Below are 17,549 nucleotides of genomic sequence, written 5' to 3' on the forward strand. Positions count from 1 at the left end.
CGGTAGAAGGCAGGCCAAAAAGAGTCACCATCTGCGAGGGAGCATGACTGCCTTATACTCGCCGACCGACTAAGGACTGCAGGCTTGTGGCGGCCTTGGCCTATTCTTGCCATAAGGCAGCAGCACCAGCAGTGGGGGAAGGTATGGAATATGGTATGCATGGAGTATGCATGACGGGGATCACTGCATGTAATGCTGCTTTTCATGGACTCAACAGTCCGTCCGGAGATGCTAAAATGAGTCGATGGGATCCATAGTGGAGCACCAGTCCAGCCAAGTGCCAGCTATCTGCAATGCGGGTAGTTCGGACGAAAGTGTCACGGGAGGGCCTCAGCTCTGCGGCCAGACTTAGATTTCGACATGGGAATATATCCCTTGGGGAACCTTGTGGCTTGGGAATACTGGGATGGTTGGGATGGATTCCGGTGAGTCGGGTAAGGCGAAGGATGGGTGACGATTAGTGTGGTAAGGCGTGAGTCTTGTGTTTCGACTTCGACATACGGGGGGAACACCAGCCACGACGGGAACCAGAAAAAGCCACCGAAGCTGCTGCGGCGCGGCGTGGAAGGATGAGCTTCCCCCGTGTTGCATTGAAGAATGGAGCTCCATTGGGAAAGCGGTGCGTCTTCGAAACAGCGGCTCAGTTGCCCGGCGTCCGATTGTGGAGTCTTTTTTCGGCATATATGCACAGTACACAGCATAGCACTCGCCTGCTTTTTACGGGTCGCCGCAGCAGCTCTATGTGGAGATGTTTTTTATTTGTTTTGGTTTTGTGGAGGGGCAGGTAGGAAAGGTGAGCCGGGAGCAAGAGCAGGCAGGCAGTCAGATCCGATGTCAGCAAGTTGAGGTTAAGCGCGAGGCTGTGCTATGCAATTATTCGCCTAGTGTCAGTCAGCCACAAGCCCGGATTATAGTAGCACCACAAGGCCGAAAAACACCGCATGAAGAGAACAGGCAGCAAGAAAGAGCAGGCGAAGGGATATTGGAGATTAATTGGATATGATTAAATATAATTAAATTGAAATAAAATGAGTTTCATGTCTGCACACAGCTCAATTATTCGCATACTGCTCTCTCTGGATCTGTTTCCCATACTCCACCTATACTGTGGCTGGAAATAGAAACTGACAAGCTACTCCACTCTAGTTCACAGATCACAGAACTTGCTGACAAAGCCGGCACTCAAAGAGGTTAGCCGTCGGCGTCTCCTTGCCCTGTCCCAATTGACCACTGATGGACCCTGATGGACCCTGATTTAGTCCCGATCAGGTCCCGATGTGGTTTAGCGGGCACGTAAGCCTGCGATTTCCTTGGATGAGTAGCGCGGGCTGTGAGTAAGCAGGGTTCTTTGGTAAGTTGTGCCTCGTTCACGTACAGAAACACAGAAACAGTAGTAGAATAGAACAGTATGTCGTTAAGAGGCGTGTGGTGAGTCCAGTGACAAGTCCAGTGACAAGTCCAGTCCAGTCAAGTCAGTGAAAATCTCTGAGACAAGACATATGGCAGTCCCGAGACAAGTCATATCTGCCACAGTAAAGTATACGATATGTCTCATCCCATCGCAAGTAGCGCTTCTTCACGCCTGCATGTACACTCTCACCGAGTTACTCTGCAGTGGTACCTGCTCTACTCTACTCTGCTCCACTCGCCTGCTTCTCCCTCCACTCATCCCACTTCCTCCCTAACGAATACCCCGCCCTAGTCCTAATCCAGCACCCCGGACCCAGGCACCAGTCTGCCTCTCGCACAGCCCTGGCAAATAGCCGCGCCGGCGGCTCGGCGTCGCCGCATCGTGACCTTGGCCCATGCACGCATTCCACCATTTCCCATCGATAACCTCTCAAACGGACGGATTGATGCGCCATTCCCCATCTTATCGCTGTTTAGTGAACGGGGACGCGTTTCACCGCTATCCGTATCTGCGTATCGATACGTCTGCTTGAGGTGGTATTGCAGGAATCGCCGTATCGATACGTGCAGGACGGTTCAGTCAATATGCGGCGTTGCTTGTGGCTAGTATCGATAGTTCGATATGGCTGCTACCTACAGCGCGTGCTGCGGCAGCATTAATCGGCTCGTTATGCCACCAATCTCACCGCGTATCGATAGTTCGATAAGCTCCCAAGAGATGTCCCGCTGTGAGTCTATACTCTCTCTACCTACACTGCCCAGTTTCCCAGTTCTCCCGCTCGTCCCTTCTCAAAACAGACACCGTCATCACCACCCCTCCTCACCGGTCTGCTCAACCCCTTCCACTCCACCCCTCCCTCCTACCCACCACCCCGCACGTGCAATCCCCACTCCTCCTCACATCATCTCGCACACACCGAACCCCCCACCACCGCCGCGCGTCTCGCGTTCTCCCCCTCCACCACCAGCCGCCGACCTCCCCAAATCCTAGCAATTGGCCCACAAGCCACTCATCATCCCGAGCGGCTCAACTCTATACCCCCATCGAGCATGTTGAAACACCGTGGTTGCTGCTTTTACGGACCGCGATCCTGCCGTCGGTGACTCGCACCGTCAATTTTACGCCGCATGCGTGCTTGAGCCACGGGTCTAGATCACCGGCGTGGCCGCGCTGTATGCAGCCATACTGCACGTTGACACTGCCGTGGATGGTGATGTCATCAGCCTTACGACCGGCAGTCAGAAGGATTGCATCGTTACACGACTGATCCTACCAGAGCTCCTTCAATCCAGATAGAGAGTGACACAATCACTATCACCTCCAACACCCCAGACTGCACGCACACTCCTTCTCGCGCCCATGGCACCTGTCACTGTCATTGCTACGCCGCCGCTCGGCCCAAGCACCCTCCGTGGTCCAGACCATCGCTCACCAAGTCTCCAGCCAAGGAATCCTTCAACGCTCCCTCCAGCCACGGTCATCCATAGCCACGATCTTCCACAGCCACGGCGCAGCAATGCCGCAGGCACTCATCTGCGTGGAGGATCGTGGTTGGGAGGATGTGAGGTCTGTGGAACCTCAGCGCGGCATTTATTGTGCTCCATGCCAAGACCACCGGGCCGTTAAGGGGTTGAAAGGACCGCGAGAACGTCAAAACAGGCTTCATCTTTGTGGCAAAAGGATCTCGAGAACGTCAAAAGGGGCCTCATGATTGTGATGAAAGGACCGCGAGGACGTCAAAAATGGTGGATGCCTTGGAAGGATCGCGAAGCTGAAGTCGCCACCGTCGGTGAACGATGGTCGGTGTTCTGATTTGACCACGGAGTGCTAGAGGAATATCAATCGCTGAATGATCGATTCTGGCAGGTTGCGCGATGTGGGCTGAGGGATAACTCGGGGGTGGCAAATTGTCAAGTTTGAGTGCGGTCCAGGCCGTATGGCTTCCGTTGTGAGTTTTGGTAGGTATCCACCGCGCTCCACATGATGTCCGGCGCGGGCCGCCGTTGAGGTCATGATTCTCTTGTTCGTGGCTTCAATGCCATTTGTTGCTGCGTTTTGAGATTCTCTGTCAGTCTGGCAGAACGAGGTGGGTATTTTCCTTACGCTCAAAAGTCAGGGCACGGTTTATTTTCATCTCTTCGCTATATTCATTTATGAGAAATGTTGAGTGTCAAGATCCAAATCTATAGTCTATGATCTAAGACTTATAATCTATGATCTACCTTCTATCCCATCTCATCTTTATCCTCTACATTCATTTTATTCGTGAACAATCTATCCAAACCTCCGCCAACCCAAAACTCACTTCCTCAATCGAGGCGAGAGAAAGAAGAAAATAGAAATAAAAATAAAAATAAAAATAAGAAACCCTCCCGCGATCATCCAGATCGAGAAGGGTATCGCGGAAATTGATCTATAGTCATCGGGTACGCCAGGGTATTAGTCCTCCTCTTTCCAAAAACACAGCTTTTTAGTCATTAACCAGACGTCTCCGGCGTCTCTCATCTCTCATCGCAACCGCGACCATCTCACCTCAGCGTCGCCGTCGGGATGGCCCCAGCAGGGACCTCCCCCGCATCAGCAAGGCACAGCGGCTCAATGATATTCTTCGTAGGGACCTTCGCCCCCTTCTCCCCAAACTCCCTATCGAGCCCAAACTTGACAGCCTCAAGCACATTATCCACCGTCGCCCTCGGCTTATATGCCGGCTCCGTGCCCTCCTGCCACACCCCCGTCTTAACAAGCACACTGAACCAATCATTCTCGCTGTGCTTGTTAAACTCGTTGGTGCCGCGGATATCGCTCTCGGGCGTGTCGCCGATGAAATACACCGTCTCGGGCGGGGCGTCGATCTCGTGCTCATCCTTTCGCCATTGTCGCAGCAAACGGGTCGCGAACTCGAAGGTCGGAATCTGAGGTTTGCCAAAAGCGATGGTGTCGAGTTCCTTCCCCTTCGTCACGTCGCGGAATAGCGTCTCGAGCATGCGACGCAGCGCTCCCATGCCGAGTCGCACATTAGCGTGCGCAGCGCTCCAGACCATGTCGCTGTGCGAGAAGAATATGGGTGGTCCCTCGTCAAAGGTCTCGGAGAGTGTACCCAGGTACCCGCCTTTCGACATGGCGAGGTCGAGCATGATCTGGCAATCTCCCGCCCAATCTCTCGAATCCGCAAAAACAAAAATAGCCTCGATCTTGACCTTTGACAAGTCACGGCCCGACTTGCTACAGCGCAGCTCCTCAGCAGTAAGCTTGCGGAAGGGCGTCGTGGCGGAGTCGTGCTTGATGATGTCGCCAGGGGTGATGACGTCTTTGAAACCGTATCCCTCGGCTACTTGGCGGCATTTCTCGCCCTCGCCGCCGACGACGAGAACAGTGCCGTAGGCTTCGGTGAGCTCTCGCATGGGGGAGTGGCCGCAGATGAATTGGGCGGGGCTGATGGAGATGTCTAGTTGGCGGGAGAGGTCGAGGCAGCGCTCGGCTTCGGTTTTGCCGCCGCCGTTTGTGAGGAAGATGTACGGCCTGGTGGTTGTTAGTTTGTGCTTGGATGGATAGAGGGGGTGTGGGTGACTTGCACTTTGACGCCATATTTGTTCTCCCCGTTGAGCATCTTCATCGCCTCGATAGCTTCAGGGATGGCCTGACCACCACGCACAAGCACGCCATCAATATCAAAAGCAAAAGCAAACGTATCAGCAGAAGGCAGTCCATCAAGAGGAGTAATAGGCGTAATCGGCGTAGCAGGCGCACTCTCCTCAGGCGTCGCACCAAACATCTCCGGACTCCCCGGCGACTCCGGCGAAGTCGGCAGCACAGCGGCCTCATCCTCGATATCCATCGACCCGACCTCCTTCCTCGCCTTCCCGAGCGAGGCCGCAAAGCCTGAAGAAAACGACTGTGAGCGCTTCAACATGTACCTGTGTGGCACGACGACGACGTCCGTGCCGCCATCCGAGACATCGTCTTTGGTGGATGTCATGGACGATAGGCGCGTTAGGTGCGGCCGCTTGGGCGGCACCTGCAGCGATTTCTTCTGGGGTTTGGTGTCCATGGTTGTGGGGGTTGTGGGCGATTTTTGCTTTTTTCTCACTTATGCTCGTTGGTAGATCCTATCTATTCGAGCGTGGGATGTCTGGGGGAAAAGTCTGGGGAAGTGGGCAAAGTGGTCCCTCTTATATGTGGAGAAGGGGCAGACAGCTTCAGCAGGAGGGATAGAGGCGAAGTCTTGAAGGGGGATAAAATGAACCCGTTTTTTATCTGAACAAAGGTACGCTATTGGAGTTGAGGGTGTTTGTTCTTTATACCGATGGGGTAGGGATGGAACGTTCTGGTGAAACGATGAGGGGAGCTGATCTTAAGCAAGTTTGACTCTAGCCATGCAGCTTGATGAACGATTTTTCTGGTACGTTGTGGTACGTTCAAGGGGGAGGCGCTATATGTGTTGAAGATGTCATTGTAACGAGAATGGTCGGGCATAAAGCATCTACCATCCCTGCTAATCATGGCAGCTTGATAGGCCGCGGGGTTACAAAGATCGGCATAAGAGTCAAAACATTTTCTGTACAAGGTTGCCTCTCTCTCATATCCAGCGTAGTAAGCATAGCAAACCTTGAGGTATAGCAAAAGTTTGCACCAGGAGGCGCGGGTAGGTTTCTGTACTGATACAGGACAGGAACGGGATATATGACGTAGCTCGCGGTGCTATGTGCGGGACTAGAGTGTGGGTAGCGAGAGCATGTGAAGGGGTAATCCAATGAGATAGCTCAAAGTGAATGATATAGCACCACTCGGACTCCTCTCGGCGGGGGAGGTTCACTTGAGCCCCACTCGGTAGTACCCCTCCTTCTAAGACCCTCAGCCTCGTGGATGTTAGCACGTTAATGGCACCACAGTGGCACATACTACTATGGGTACAGCTGTAGTAGTAGCTGGTTCCCCACGAGATGTCCATGCGGTTGACAGATAGGGTGCTCCTCTCCTAGAGTGCCCTAGAGTGCTTTAGAGGGGGGAAGAAGCGGGGTGCGTGGGAATATCCTTTGTTCTCTGAGTGTTCTCTGAGCAGAACAACAAAGATGATAAACCCTCACGAAAGCACCAAAACCCAAGACATCCGCCGGTGCGAACCACAGTCTCAACCCCCCTCCCCATCAGGAAACCCGAGCCCACGCAAAGCGCCCAAATTCTTACGTGTCCCCCCCTCTACACACCCATTCCATTATGATATAAAAGTGGAAATCCACGCAACCCCCTCACCGCCCCTCGCCTCACTAAACAGCGCCAGCGAGCGCCGATCACCCCTCCCCTCCTGCCTAGATAGAACCAACCTACCAATCGCAGTACCCCGCGGTTCCCTATCAGCTACAGCGAAGGATTGGAGGTCAGGTACCTGAAGATCCACATGGACTGTGAAGATCCACATGGACTGGTGGTGGGATGCGCCGGTGGTGGTTGGCGGTGACTGCTAGGACGTGAGCTGTGCCGAGGGCAACGTACCGTTGGAGGGGGTGGTGGGTGGATGGACGCGGGGTTTCCCTTTTCTTTCTAAGAGTCGGTTGCTGTTGAGGGGTTGATGGGGATATATTGGTACGGTTGTGGCCTGGCCGGCTCGCGTCGGCTGGTTGGAGGGGATTCTGCTGGGGAAAATGACTCGTCTTTGTAGTTCTAGATCAATATTTGGGATCGTTGTGGCCATAGTAACGCCGATAGCTTGCATGAATGCTGATGGGAGTCGACGGCGGAGGTGTATGGGGTGCGTTAGTGCTGCTGATTATGACGTCGATTTTAGCCCCTCAGTGTAGGTTTGGGGCGAGATATCCCGATATCACGTGAATCTAATAATATAGTGTCACGTGAATCTGAAAGTTAAGGTCATGTGGAGTGCTCTGTTTACGTCGAGTGGGATATATTTTTGTTGTGTAGAGGTATTAATCTTACATCAGGATTCTCATCATCACTCTCTACTTGTATAAATCCCTCGCCCCGGCCAGTTTCCTCCCGCAACTGCTCTTCTAAACTTGCCATTTCCTTCTCCATCATCTCGGCATCTGCATCCACCTTGGCGTTGTCGAAATCAATGAGCGTAACTTTCTCATCCGCACTGATGATGAAATTGTGGCGATTGCAATCTCCATGCAAAATCCTCAAGTCATGAAGGCGCTGCAAGGCCGCTTTGCAGATTTCCAAGTCACCCGAGTTGGCGGGTCGTCCTTCGACTTTCTCGAGAAGGACGCCGATGACTCTGTCCGCTTCGTGGATGTGCCCGAGGAACGTTGGTGTGATCTGTAGAGGTTGTAAGAGTTGGTATATTCGTGTCTCTGCTTCGATGTACTGGATTTCCCAGGGGAATCGAGCCATCTTCGCTATCATAGTTTTCTGGTCCCGTGTTTCAATTTCCGCCGAGCCTTGCTTCCATTTGCACTCTTGAGCTAGCAAGCTGAGTAGTTTGGTCCTCTCAAGGTCTAAAAAGTTGATCATCTTTGGATGCCAGACTGTTTGCACTCTAGGTAGCGTAGTTTGAGACAGCGCTGGTTCCAACTCGCCGGTGGCAGCGATACGAGTGATGTATGCAGAGTTCCAGTCGTCCTTATCGTATGGCAGTGGCGGGATGATGTTCTGGAAGTCCAACGGCATGTCCATTAATGATTCCCCATCGAGAGCGCCGGCTTTGATGGTGATGTACTTGACGTTGGTTCCTGCCAGGATGCGGAAGTAACAGTCGTCCCTTCCGGTATGGAGAAGTCCATAGAAATTATGCGTGGAGACGCCATTGCCACTACTAAATTTTATGAGAAAGGAAAGCTTTTGTTGTTATAAAGTTGAATTATTGTCTAAAAAGTGCTGTTTGTGACGACCTGTATAAAACTAACGATACGCAAATGTACGCGTGCTGTTGGTTTTCATCCGTCCATGTCATAAGCGAGTATTGGGTGAGAACCGCTGAACGACCATGCTTTTGGACCTGGAGACTTTTGGGTTCGTCGAAGACCAGTCACATCCTTGAGCCGTGTCAATACCAGAGCAAATATTCGCCGTGTGCAAGAGGCAACCAGACATCAACCAGTCACTACTTCCCGATATAAAATCCACCGCGATGTATAAACTCAGAGTCCTCGACGGGCACCGTCCCTTGCTGGCTCTTAGCCCATATATCCTGCGCTTCAACACAAGTTGCAAAATGAACCAGGAATTCCGCTGCAGAAAGCGCCGAATGGTTATCAAAGTCCCTATGCCTTGTCGTAAGACGGACATAACACCCTTTGCAGCTGAGACCATGTTCTGCCTTGCCCGTACTCGCGTTGTACCATGGAAATTGAGTAGCTGCCATAAAACGCTGCTCGTGTTCACCATCCCGATATCCCCTCAGTGGATTTCTGCCTGAATACTTCTTGAGGATGCCCTGCCCGTCCAGTGCTGCTACAGCCTCCGACAAGAGTATGAGTTTTTTAGGCCGTTTAGCTTGTGCGCCTGAATTGGAATAACAGCCAGACACAGTTCGCAATGTTGACCGATATGACACACTTAGTTTGTATGTAGATATCCCCGCCCTATTCGCAAAATTGGTGGTAGATATGACACGCAGATTTTGTGAGGCTTGGAGACAGGGAAAGCAGCACCGCGTGGCTGTCAAGAGGAAGAGGTAGCCCCCAAACTTTCCGCATTGAGCGCAGCTCTGGGAAGTAAGAACGCGGTATAGACCCATGATAGTGAACCTACGAGCACAGTCACTGCGGAGCATGGCTCTCAGTCCCTCCACCCCGTATTTGGCAACCAGCTGATATTCTCGTGGCGATGTTGAGAGAATGCGAGCATATCGATTAACTCGACGAAATCGAAAGTATGAGAGAATGTCCAAGTTTTCGAGAACCATTGTCATCAGTTCTGCAGGTAGGCAATGCATGTCGCCAAGTCCCGATGATGGTGGGATCTCGAAGGATGCTTGGAGCGAGTCTTGGACGGCTTCGGTGACATAGGGACGAGAACGGACCATGACAGCGCCGAAGTCCAGTCGATGATATGAACAGGTGCGAACAACTGCATCTGCATCTTTGTGTTCTGGCTTCATTGTGAAGTTCCTTGTTGAAAGGTGAGTGAGATGACTCCAGTGAATTGTTGATGGTGCAGCTAGATGAAATGGGAGAGATGCCAAAAGTCCATATTAATCACCGCTTGTCGCCTGATTTCACGTCGCCCGACAAAGGGTCCTGAAGAGCACCACATTTTGAGTTGTAGTGACTCATTATTAAAATCAGATGTCACGGCAGTATTGTAAAGAAAATATTTTGTATTTTATCGTGCCTATATATATCTCTAGTGAACACGAACTGTCGTATCTTTGTTTATTTTTCATTTATTTTTGATATTTATCATATGTGTGTGTGGAACAGAGTATGATGGAGACATGGTTGTATGTAGGTCACATTTGACACCATCATCCTCATAGCCCATATCTAGAGCGCAAAGAGCATCAATTCTATCATTGTAATCCTCTAGCTGCTTCCATTGGATCCTCCTACTTATGCTTAATACTTAAAAACTCCTAAGCCAATGTCTCGACAGCTTCATCGCGTCTCTAAGTGTCTCAGCTGACTAAATTACCAAGGGCCCATTATTGATATCAGGACTCATTATGTCTAGTTTTACACAGTCTTTTGGGGCAAAAAGTCTTATTAGGCCATGATATGCCACACTGCTCAGTCGGGCCTGGACCGGTTGAGGGATCGGAAAATCATGGTTGTGAGCCGCGAAATAGGGCCGAACGACTACCGCACAGCCACGACCTTGACTGATGATAATCTCAACCTGATTCGGGGACTGAAACAGGGTGTGGGATTGAGAACTGACTGAGGGACGGTGGTCATCTTCGTATCGCAGATATGATAAACCAAGATCCAACCACATACTTATGCAAAGCGAATCCTTCAAAAGTTAGATAAAGCATAAGTCCTCTTCTTATTCCATCCGATTGGTCTATCGCAACCAGTTTGGGAAGCTTACCCCGCCACAAGTTGTGGGGTAATTAAGGTGTGGCAGGGGATTTGATCCTGGTGATGCCGCTCCAAACGCTTCTTTCAGCGAGATAATACCGTCTTGGCCTCACCAAGCCAAGATGCTTACCCCACAGAATTCTCATAATGTGGTCCATGAGTGGCATCAGCTGGAGTAGATAGTGCTGATCTCACTCTAGATAGAATTTATCCTTATATCCTTCGGAGAAGCGCCTAAACGGCTTTATATGTTTTTATTATATTTCCGTGTTGATGGAGTGGTGAGGGTGGCACATAAGCTTACATCGGACCCTTCTAGGTGTGCGCTGCAAATCCTTTGAGAGAGTTGAATTATTATATAAAGCATCAGTTTGCTAACATGATGGTGAAATTCTGATTATCTCTACAGCACTCTATAACAGATTCATATAAATCACCTCAAAAAAACGCCGTTGTTAAAATCACTTCCACGCCTATCCTGTAAGTTAGCTGCATAGCCGCATCAACCGAAGTAATATTAACCAATAGCTGCATCAAGATCACCATGAAGTTCACCACTCTCATCACCGCAGTCGCTCTGCTGCTCACCAGCACCACGGTCGCGAACCCCGTGCCGAACGCCGAGGCTGGTGCCAACCCTCAGATCTGCTACTGCAACTTGGGCTGCTACGATTCTTGCGGACAGAAGTTCTGCTGCTAGTTGACATGATTCTGGGGCGACGAGATTATGAGGAGCATACAATTGTAGTGTTGTGATAGTCTGGACGGAATACAAGGGTCTTTTGTCACGTAGCATCCTTCTTCTATGCTCGTTGAGATACTGTCTGCGACGGCTTGGACTGGGGATATCTACACTATGTACTCCGTGCAGCAACTTTAGCTAGCAATTGACACTTAATTTTGTCATCTTCTGATCGCTGGTTGGGATATGTTGGAAACTGAGGGGCTATGTGACCTACCTCACTCATATGGAAGGGTCCTAACATGTCGTGTCGAAATTCCAGTCACTCAACCTCGAGCTTAGGCTTGTGGTCACGTTGGATATGTCTTCGAGCCATAAACTATCATTCTGAGAGAAATCTATATTGGGGCCTGTCGAATCAAAGGCGGCGAACAGACTCTTTGGGGCTTCATCTGGACGAGCACAGATAGTAGATAGATTATGCACGACACTGGTCTATGGACTCGTGTGGCTCCTATGCTCACATTTCTCTCGCCATCAGTGTTTGAGAGTCCAATAATCCGATCCATATATGTCAATAACTCAACCAAATCGGGCACTTGACAGCGACCTACGACAAGTAGGCTCAACTCAAAGTTCGGCAAGCAATACGAGACAGATCAGCAACTGACCCTCACTTCTATTCGTTAGTGCACACCTGCTGAAAACATAAGACAAGCATAACCGCAAATAGAAAGATCGATTCTGCACGGGACTTAACACGGCATCGAACAGATCAAGGAACCGAAGATATAGAACACGGGATATAGAGTGCATGTCCACGGGTGCATCTGCATCCCCCCCATTGACAAACCTCCGACGCCTCAACCACTCACAGACCGCAGCATCGTCGACATTTTCCAGACCGGCGGCCTAGTCAGCGGCCTAGCTTAGCGGGGTCACTATCGCAATCACCATCTGACTTATCATGCATCGCGATAGTGCGCACGATAACAGCGAAGATGCTGCCTGTTCAGCTGCGGGGTGGTTTTTCCAAGCGCTCACACGGGTCAGCAAGACGATGAGATGCATATCACAAGCGCCGACGGGATGTTGTCAAGAAGATAGCGTTGAAGAGTCGGACGCAGAGAATATTGAGGGTGGGGGAGTTCCTGTGGCTGCTTGGCGGAATCAAGGCGATGGTTGTGAGGGCATCACCAATCACGGTCGGACGTCGATACGGGCTAGTGGTGTGGTCCAATATATGCATCCCTGGTCGAGTTGAGGAAGAGGGGAAGGGGAACCGGGGAAGGACCGGGCCTTCCCATTGCCTTTCATGTCATGTCATGTATATCCACTTGAAGGTCATCCTCTTGCAGGTCGTTGAACTACCAGGTCGTTCCTTCACGGGCCCTCGCCTCGATGGTGTCTGTCCCCTGGGCCAAAAACGTGGTACTGGTACTCGGGGAATGTGCGTGGCATTGTTGCTCCAATAAGATAAGAAATAAGGATTTGTTTTGTTCCCCTCCCGAGATCCGACCTCTCAGGCCCGCCAGAAGGCCACACAAAGTGATACGACCCTTCGCTGTCACCCCCAATCCCAGTTCACTATTGAGCGATATTCCCACCACAAGTTCCGTAGGACATGGATGTCTATTTTCTGTCGCCCGCATGGTCCATCACCGCGGCGATTGGACAGGTGGGTGCCGTTGCTGCATCCCAGCGTACCCTTGGCCGACCCTGGTGAGAAACAATTGAGCATCTTTCTTCGGTGTGAGTGGTCGCCGTCGTCAGGGATCTAGTCGCCGTTCTCCCAAAACGTGTTAGCTCCCGGCGATTCACAGCGATTCACTGTGCCTACGCGCCGGACGTGCAGGAGGCCCATAAGTCAGCCGTATCAGCCAATCATAATCCAGTACCCCGTCGTCCATGATCAAGCTGGACACACCACTTAGGATCACCACTACCAGCATTGACCACCCATCGTCCATCCCATCAACCACCACCACTCACAACTCCGCACCGGCCACACCACAGACCACCACAGCACACCACCGCCGCTCAATCTATTCAGGTCCCCAAAGGTAAGATGGCTGAACCATAAGAGGCCGCAGCCGCCGTCTCATTTTCTCCTCTTCTTCTTCTTTTTCTTCTTCAACAAGCAGTCAATTCTCAGAGCTAGTTTCTATAATCCGTTGTCCTTTTTTCGTCTTTTTTGTTATCCTTCAGAGCTGTGCTCTTCAATCTATCACTTCTTTTTACTTAATTCATTCACACAGTTGCCGGTCAACTACCCTCTAATTTTTATCCTCACAAAGCCTCACGTCCATATCAATCTAATAACTAGCTCTTCTTGTTCATTCAAATCTAAGCCGAACGCTTATCAAACATACCACATTTTTAACGCATTTCGAAAATCGTCAATATGTCCGCTATTCAACTCAGCTTCGATCTCCGCACTTCCTCAACTGTCAAGACAGTCCACCTTCTCGGCTCATGGGACAACTACGCAGGCCAACTTCCCCTTGCTAAGGACAAGAACTCCTCAAAGTCCGGCGCATGGAAGGGAACATTCAAGTTCCAAGGTTCTCTGCTCCAGGCTGGTCAACGATACTGGTACTACGTAAGTTGAAACTCGCGTCTAATTTGGATTCCACCATACTAACACCCTCCAGTACATTATCGATGGCTACCACGTCTCCCACAACCCAGGTGAAGACTCCACCACCGAGCCCACCACCGGTCGCGTCCTGAACATCCTCGATGTTGCATCCGACAAATCCAAGTCTTCCAAGTCTTCCTCCAAGTCCTCTTCGTCCAAGTCCTCCTCCTCCAAGTCCAGCTCCTCCAAGCACTCGAGCTCCAGCAGACACCCAACCTCGTCCCGCCGCGAGTCCCGCGCCCTCACCGCCGACATCCCAAAGGGCCGCCCACTCTCCATCTCGCAGATCCAGTCGCCAAAGCCCTGCTCACCGCACGCGACAAAGCACATCCTCGAGGCCGAGTACGGTTCCATGAACCCAACCACCATTGAGGAGCTCACCTCCCGCTTTTCCGAGTCCACATTCGACGACTACGAGTACTCCAGCACCCCACCCTCGTCCGTCGGCTCGTCGCTCAGCTCTCGCTCAGACTCTTCCAGCCCATCGTCCGTCTCCAGCGGTCTCTCAGACTACTCCAACAGCTCCCAGTGCTCATGTGAACGCTACGGTATCACCCGCACTGGTGACAGGATCAAGCTTGACTGCGGTGGCTCCCGCTGCGGCTACAGCGACGAGGACTCCTGTTGCTCCTCCTCCGATGACGATGAGGTCCCATCCTCTGCCCGCCGCCAAGGCATCGTCGTCCGCCGATAGACAACCACTGCTGGAACTTGTCGCAAACTCGCATGCCATCCCATGTACCTTAATCGGGACGGAGCGAGCAGCGCGGCAAGGGACTTTCTCAACCCCCAGGACTACAGGACCAAGATGCAGCTCCCCTAAGCATTCTTTTAAGGAGAAGAGCGCACTTGACAGATCCGAAAGTTTAATCAGGCGTCAAAGCCGGTCTTTGACGCTTATCACGAAGCCGAATCCGCGGCAACATAGTTCGCTATTGCGTTATCAAGTACATGCACCCGCCAGCTGCCAATGGGGTTGGCGGGCCAAGCATGAGGGGAGGGGTGCGGAATGCACAGAGTGGCATGCGCCGCTGATGAAAGAAAGCGCATGCGTTGACAAGAGGGGACACGGTGCACGGGGGCGCGCAAGAGGCCCTATACTGCCACTGACGGACGCGGGCTGCAAATCTTACTACTCTATCTTAGCTAAAGGAAGAAGAGCAGAATATAGCGCGACTTGTCTATCAAAATCTGTCTACCAGACTCCATGCTCTTGACTTTTTGTGAATAACGTGACTTTCAGTGACTTGTAAAATAATTTGTAGGAATATCAGTATTAGAATATCGATGCTCACCGTAGCAATAAAGAGGAATTATGTTTACTATTTTCATCCATGTACCTGGGACGGCGGACAGTAAATCCAGTGGACATTGGTTGGCCGCACATTGAAGTTTAGCGATTTTAGTGAGGAACGGTCGGTAATACTATTCCCCGTCACACCGCAAACTAGCCCCAATCCAGCCGGCCCAAGACAAGAAAATTCCCTCCACAACCTCGAAGTTAAAGTTGTCGGTCCAGCCAAACTTCAAACCGCACACCCCAACGAACAACCCTCCCTCCACCCACCCACCACCTAACACAAAACCACCGACAAGATGGGAAAAGAGCGCGTCGAGAAGAAGGAGAAGAAGGAGAAGAAGGAAAAGCGCAGCGACAAGGACGGCGTCAAGAAGTCCAAGAAGGACAAGAAGTCCACCCTCAATGGCGATGCCGTCGCGAAGGCTATCGAGGAACAATTAATGGAGACTGCCGCCCCGGCTGCGGAAGAGGGCCTCGAGACCATTGAGGAGGATACCGAGCTGGCCGTCAAGCCTGTCGGTGCCCTTGTGCCTTTCGCCGCCCCTCTGGCGGATGACAAGGTCGCAAAGAAGGTGCTCAAGAGCGTCAAGAAGGGTATGTGCAATCCACCCAATCCCCCTTCCCATACCTAAATACCGAAACACAACCTAACTCTCCAACAGCCGCAAAGAACAAGACCCTCAAGAGAGGCGTCAAGGAGGTCGTCAAGTCCCTGCGCAAGTCCCCCGCCGGCGCTGCCAACGTCGTCGGCTGCGGCGTCGTCATCCTCGCGGCTGACATCTCGCCCATGGACGTCATCTCCCACATCCCCGTCCTGTGCGAGGACCACAACGTGCCCTACATCTTCGTGAACTCGCGCGCGGAGCTCGGCGCCGCCGGCAACACCAAGAGGCCGACATCCGTCGTCATGGTGTCTGAGAAGAGGACGGGAGCCAAGAAGGAGGAGAAGATTGATGGCGAGGATGAGTTCGCTGAGGTGTATAAGGACCTGGTCAAGCTGGTGGAGAAGGAGTCAAGGAATGTGCGCGTTTAGGTGAGGGTGTGTTGTCTGTGTGTGGTTTCGGTACGATTTTTTTCGCGGCTGGAAGGGAGATGTTTCGTGGGTGCTTGTATCATATGCAGAGTTGCATGGCCAGATACATGGATATCAATACGGCGTTGGGAGGACGGGTTCTGTCAGGAAATAAAAAAATGGCTATAAAAGATATTCCACATCATTGTTACCAAGCTGCATTTGTTGAGGAGTTTTGATTTACTCTATTCTGTTCCAAGACCAAAAAATTCGCATTTGCAAAACAACACTTTTTTTCTTACGTCCTTTTTAGCTCTTACATCAAATAACTATCCCCCTCACGCCAATTCAGGCATTCTCATCCCCAATATCATCATACATCCCCCTATCTCCACCACCCTCACCTCTCCTCGCCGCCGACCCCCCTCTCGCCCCCTGCGCACCCCTCGTCCTCATCCCCTGCTCCGCCTGCCTCCCCGGATCTATCCCCGACCCAATCTCACTATTAAAACTAGCATTCTCCCCCTCTCCCCCCTCAAACCTCTTCCCCCTCGGGACCTCCGTCAAATTCTTCCCCTTCGGCCTACTCCCCTCCGATCCCTCTACTACCATATCAACATACCCCGGTGCGGGGACTGCATTCCCCTTCAACAGCTGCTCATCCTCGTGGTCGTAACCTGGCGCGGGCTGCGGCTGCAGATTCATCTTGTTGTGCGTGTAGTCGGCGGCGGTGGTGCTTGGGTCGGCGCGCGACGAGGCGTGGTGCGTGGGCGGGAGTTTCTCGGCGCCGGAAATGTTTTTGTTGGCGAATGTGGAGTGAGCGCCTGTTACGCCGAGGGGCTCTGCGTTCTTGTTCTGGGAGAAGGCGCCGTGGGCTTTGGTGGACTCGGCGGCGAGGGAGTCGGAGGCGATGGAGCCGGGGTTTTCGGTGATGGGGGTGGCGTGGGTGTCGTGGACCTGGGTGGTGTTAGTGGGGGTTTGGTTTTGGAGAGGGCGAGTAGCTGTGCACGTTTATGTGATCTTGTGAAGGTGTTGGATATTGAGTTGGAAGGAGATGTGTAGAGAGGGAAGAGAGAGAGAGGAATTGGTGGTGGTATATACCTTTTTGCCCCCTGGGTGGTCTGGGTTGCGGGTTGACGCCTCTATGTTTGGTGCATTATCCATAAACGACATGATTGCTAGTACAATGAGCAGTTTAAAAACAGTATTTTGTGCTCTTTCGATGGGATTAAAACTGGATGGAATTGAACATGTTATATCGACTTGTACTTGTCATATATATGGTTGATGTAATACGCCCCCGATGACATCACCACGCTGCACGTTATACAGGATGGAGGACAAGATAGGAACATTGCAATTGAGGAGCAGAGGAGTTACCCAAATCATTCAGGATCTTGGGTATGAGTTCAGTGGCGTTCTCTAACGTTTAATATGACCGTATAGCGTGGTGATCCTACTTTCTTATATCCTATGAGGATATCAAAAATCGGGGTCTACGTTTAGAAAATAATCGAACCAT

At 51.7% G+C, this 17,549-nt stretch overlaps 6 protein-coding genes across 6 annotated transcripts; 2 read left to right on the forward strand and 4 right to left on the reverse strand.

The window, feature by feature from the left end:
- Positions 1 to 3,543: 3,543 nt before the first annotated feature.
- VE01_07087 (uncharacterized protein) lies at positions 3,544 to 6,681 on the reverse strand. The gene is made up of 2 exons (XM_059463858.1): positions 4,984 to 6,681; positions 3,544 to 4,930 (listed from the first exon to the last, which is right to left on the reverse strand). Exons 1-2 carry the CDS (start codon positions 5,457 to 5,459, stop codon positions 3,940 to 3,942), a joined length of 1,467 nt encoding a protein of 488 aa, XP_059319473.1. The 5' UTR covers positions 5,460 to 6,681; the 3' UTR covers positions 3,544 to 3,939.
- Positions 6,682 to 7,294: 613 nt separating this feature from the next.
- Positions 7,295 to 9,470, reverse strand: VE01_07088 (uncharacterized protein; the record flags this gene model as incomplete). Its single annotated transcript, XM_018276524.1, has 2 exons — positions 7,295 to 8,180; positions 8,509 to 9,470. The coding sequence occupies 2 exons, from the start codon at positions 9,468 to 9,470 to the stop codon at positions 7,295 to 7,297; spliced, it is 1,848 nt and encodes a 615-aa protein (XP_018127800.1).
- Positions 9,471 to 10,865: 1,395 nt separating this feature from the next.
- VE01_07089 (uncharacterized protein) lies at positions 10,866 to 11,188 on the reverse strand (the record flags this gene model as incomplete). The annotated part of the gene is made up of 2 exons (XM_018276525.1): positions 10,866 to 10,870; positions 10,915 to 11,188. The coding sequence occupies 2 exons, from the start codon at positions 11,186 to 11,188 to the stop codon at positions 10,866 to 10,868; spliced, it is 279 nt and encodes a 92-aa protein (XP_018127801.1).
- Positions 11,189 to 13,179: 1,991 nt separating this feature from the next.
- On the forward strand, positions 13,180 to 15,023 carry VE01_07090 (uncharacterized protein). Its single transcript, XM_018276526.2, has 2 exons — positions 13,180 to 13,676; positions 13,729 to 15,023. Exons 1-2 carry the CDS (start codon positions 13,479 to 13,481, stop codon positions 14,407 to 14,409), a joined length of 879 nt encoding a protein of 292 aa, XP_018127762.1. The 5' UTR covers positions 13,180 to 13,478; the 3' UTR covers positions 14,410 to 15,023.
- Positions 15,024 to 15,213: 190 nt separating this feature from the next.
- NHP2 (snoRNA-binding protein) lies at positions 15,214 to 16,391 on the forward strand. Its single transcript, XM_018276527.2, has 2 exons — positions 15,214 to 15,609; positions 15,678 to 16,391. Exons 1-2 carry the CDS (start codon positions 15,312 to 15,314, stop codon positions 16,046 to 16,048), a joined length of 669 nt encoding a protein of 222 aa, XP_018127761.1. The 5' UTR covers positions 15,214 to 15,311; the 3' UTR covers positions 16,049 to 16,391.
- On the reverse strand, positions 16,376 to 17,321 carry VE01_07092 (uncharacterized protein; the record flags this gene model as incomplete). The annotated part of the gene is made up of 2 exons (XM_018276528.2): positions 17,129 to 17,321; positions 16,376 to 16,984 (listed from the first exon to the last, which is right to left on the reverse strand). Exons 1-2 carry the CDS (start codon positions 17,198 to 17,200, stop codon positions 16,376 to 16,378), a joined length of 681 nt encoding a protein of 226 aa, XP_018127760.1. The 5' UTR covers positions 17,201 to 17,321.
- Between the last annotated feature and the right edge of the window lie 228 nt (positions 17,322 to 17,549).

The sequence above is a fragment of the Pseudogymnoascus verrucosus genome (assembly GCF_001662655.1).
Source record: "Pseudogymnoascus verrucosus strain UAMH 10579 unplaced genomic scaffold scaffold_42, whole genome shotgun sequence".
In the NCBI taxonomy this organism is placed as follows: Eukaryota; Fungi; Ascomycota; class Leotiomycetes; order Thelebolales; family Thelebolaceae; genus Pseudogymnoascus; species Pseudogymnoascus verrucosus.

Coding starts and splice junctions, on each gene's coding strand:
- VE01_07087 (XM_059463858.1), bottom strand. CDS start 5,459: ATGGACACCAAACCCCAGAAGAAATCGCTGCAGGTGCCGCCCAAGCGG. Junction 4,931..4,983: donor AACAAATATGGCGTCAAAGT/GCAAGTCACCCA, acceptor AACAACCACCAG/GCCGTACATCTTCCTCACAA.
- NHP2 (XM_018276527.2), top strand. CDS start 15,312: ATGGGAAAAGAGCGCGTCGAGAAGAAGGAGAAGAAGGAGAAGAAGGAA. Junction 15,610..15,677: donor GCTCAAGAGCGTCAAGAAGG/GTATGTGCAATC, acceptor ACTCTCCAACAG/CCGCAAAGAACAAGACCCTC.
- VE01_07090 (XM_018276526.2), top strand. CDS start 13,479: ATGTCCGCTATTCAACTCAGCTTCGATCTCCGCACTTCCTCAACTGTC. Junction 13,677..13,728: donor GTCAACGATACTGGTACTAC/GTAAGTTGAAAC, acceptor AACACCCTCCAG/TACATTATCGATGGCTACCA.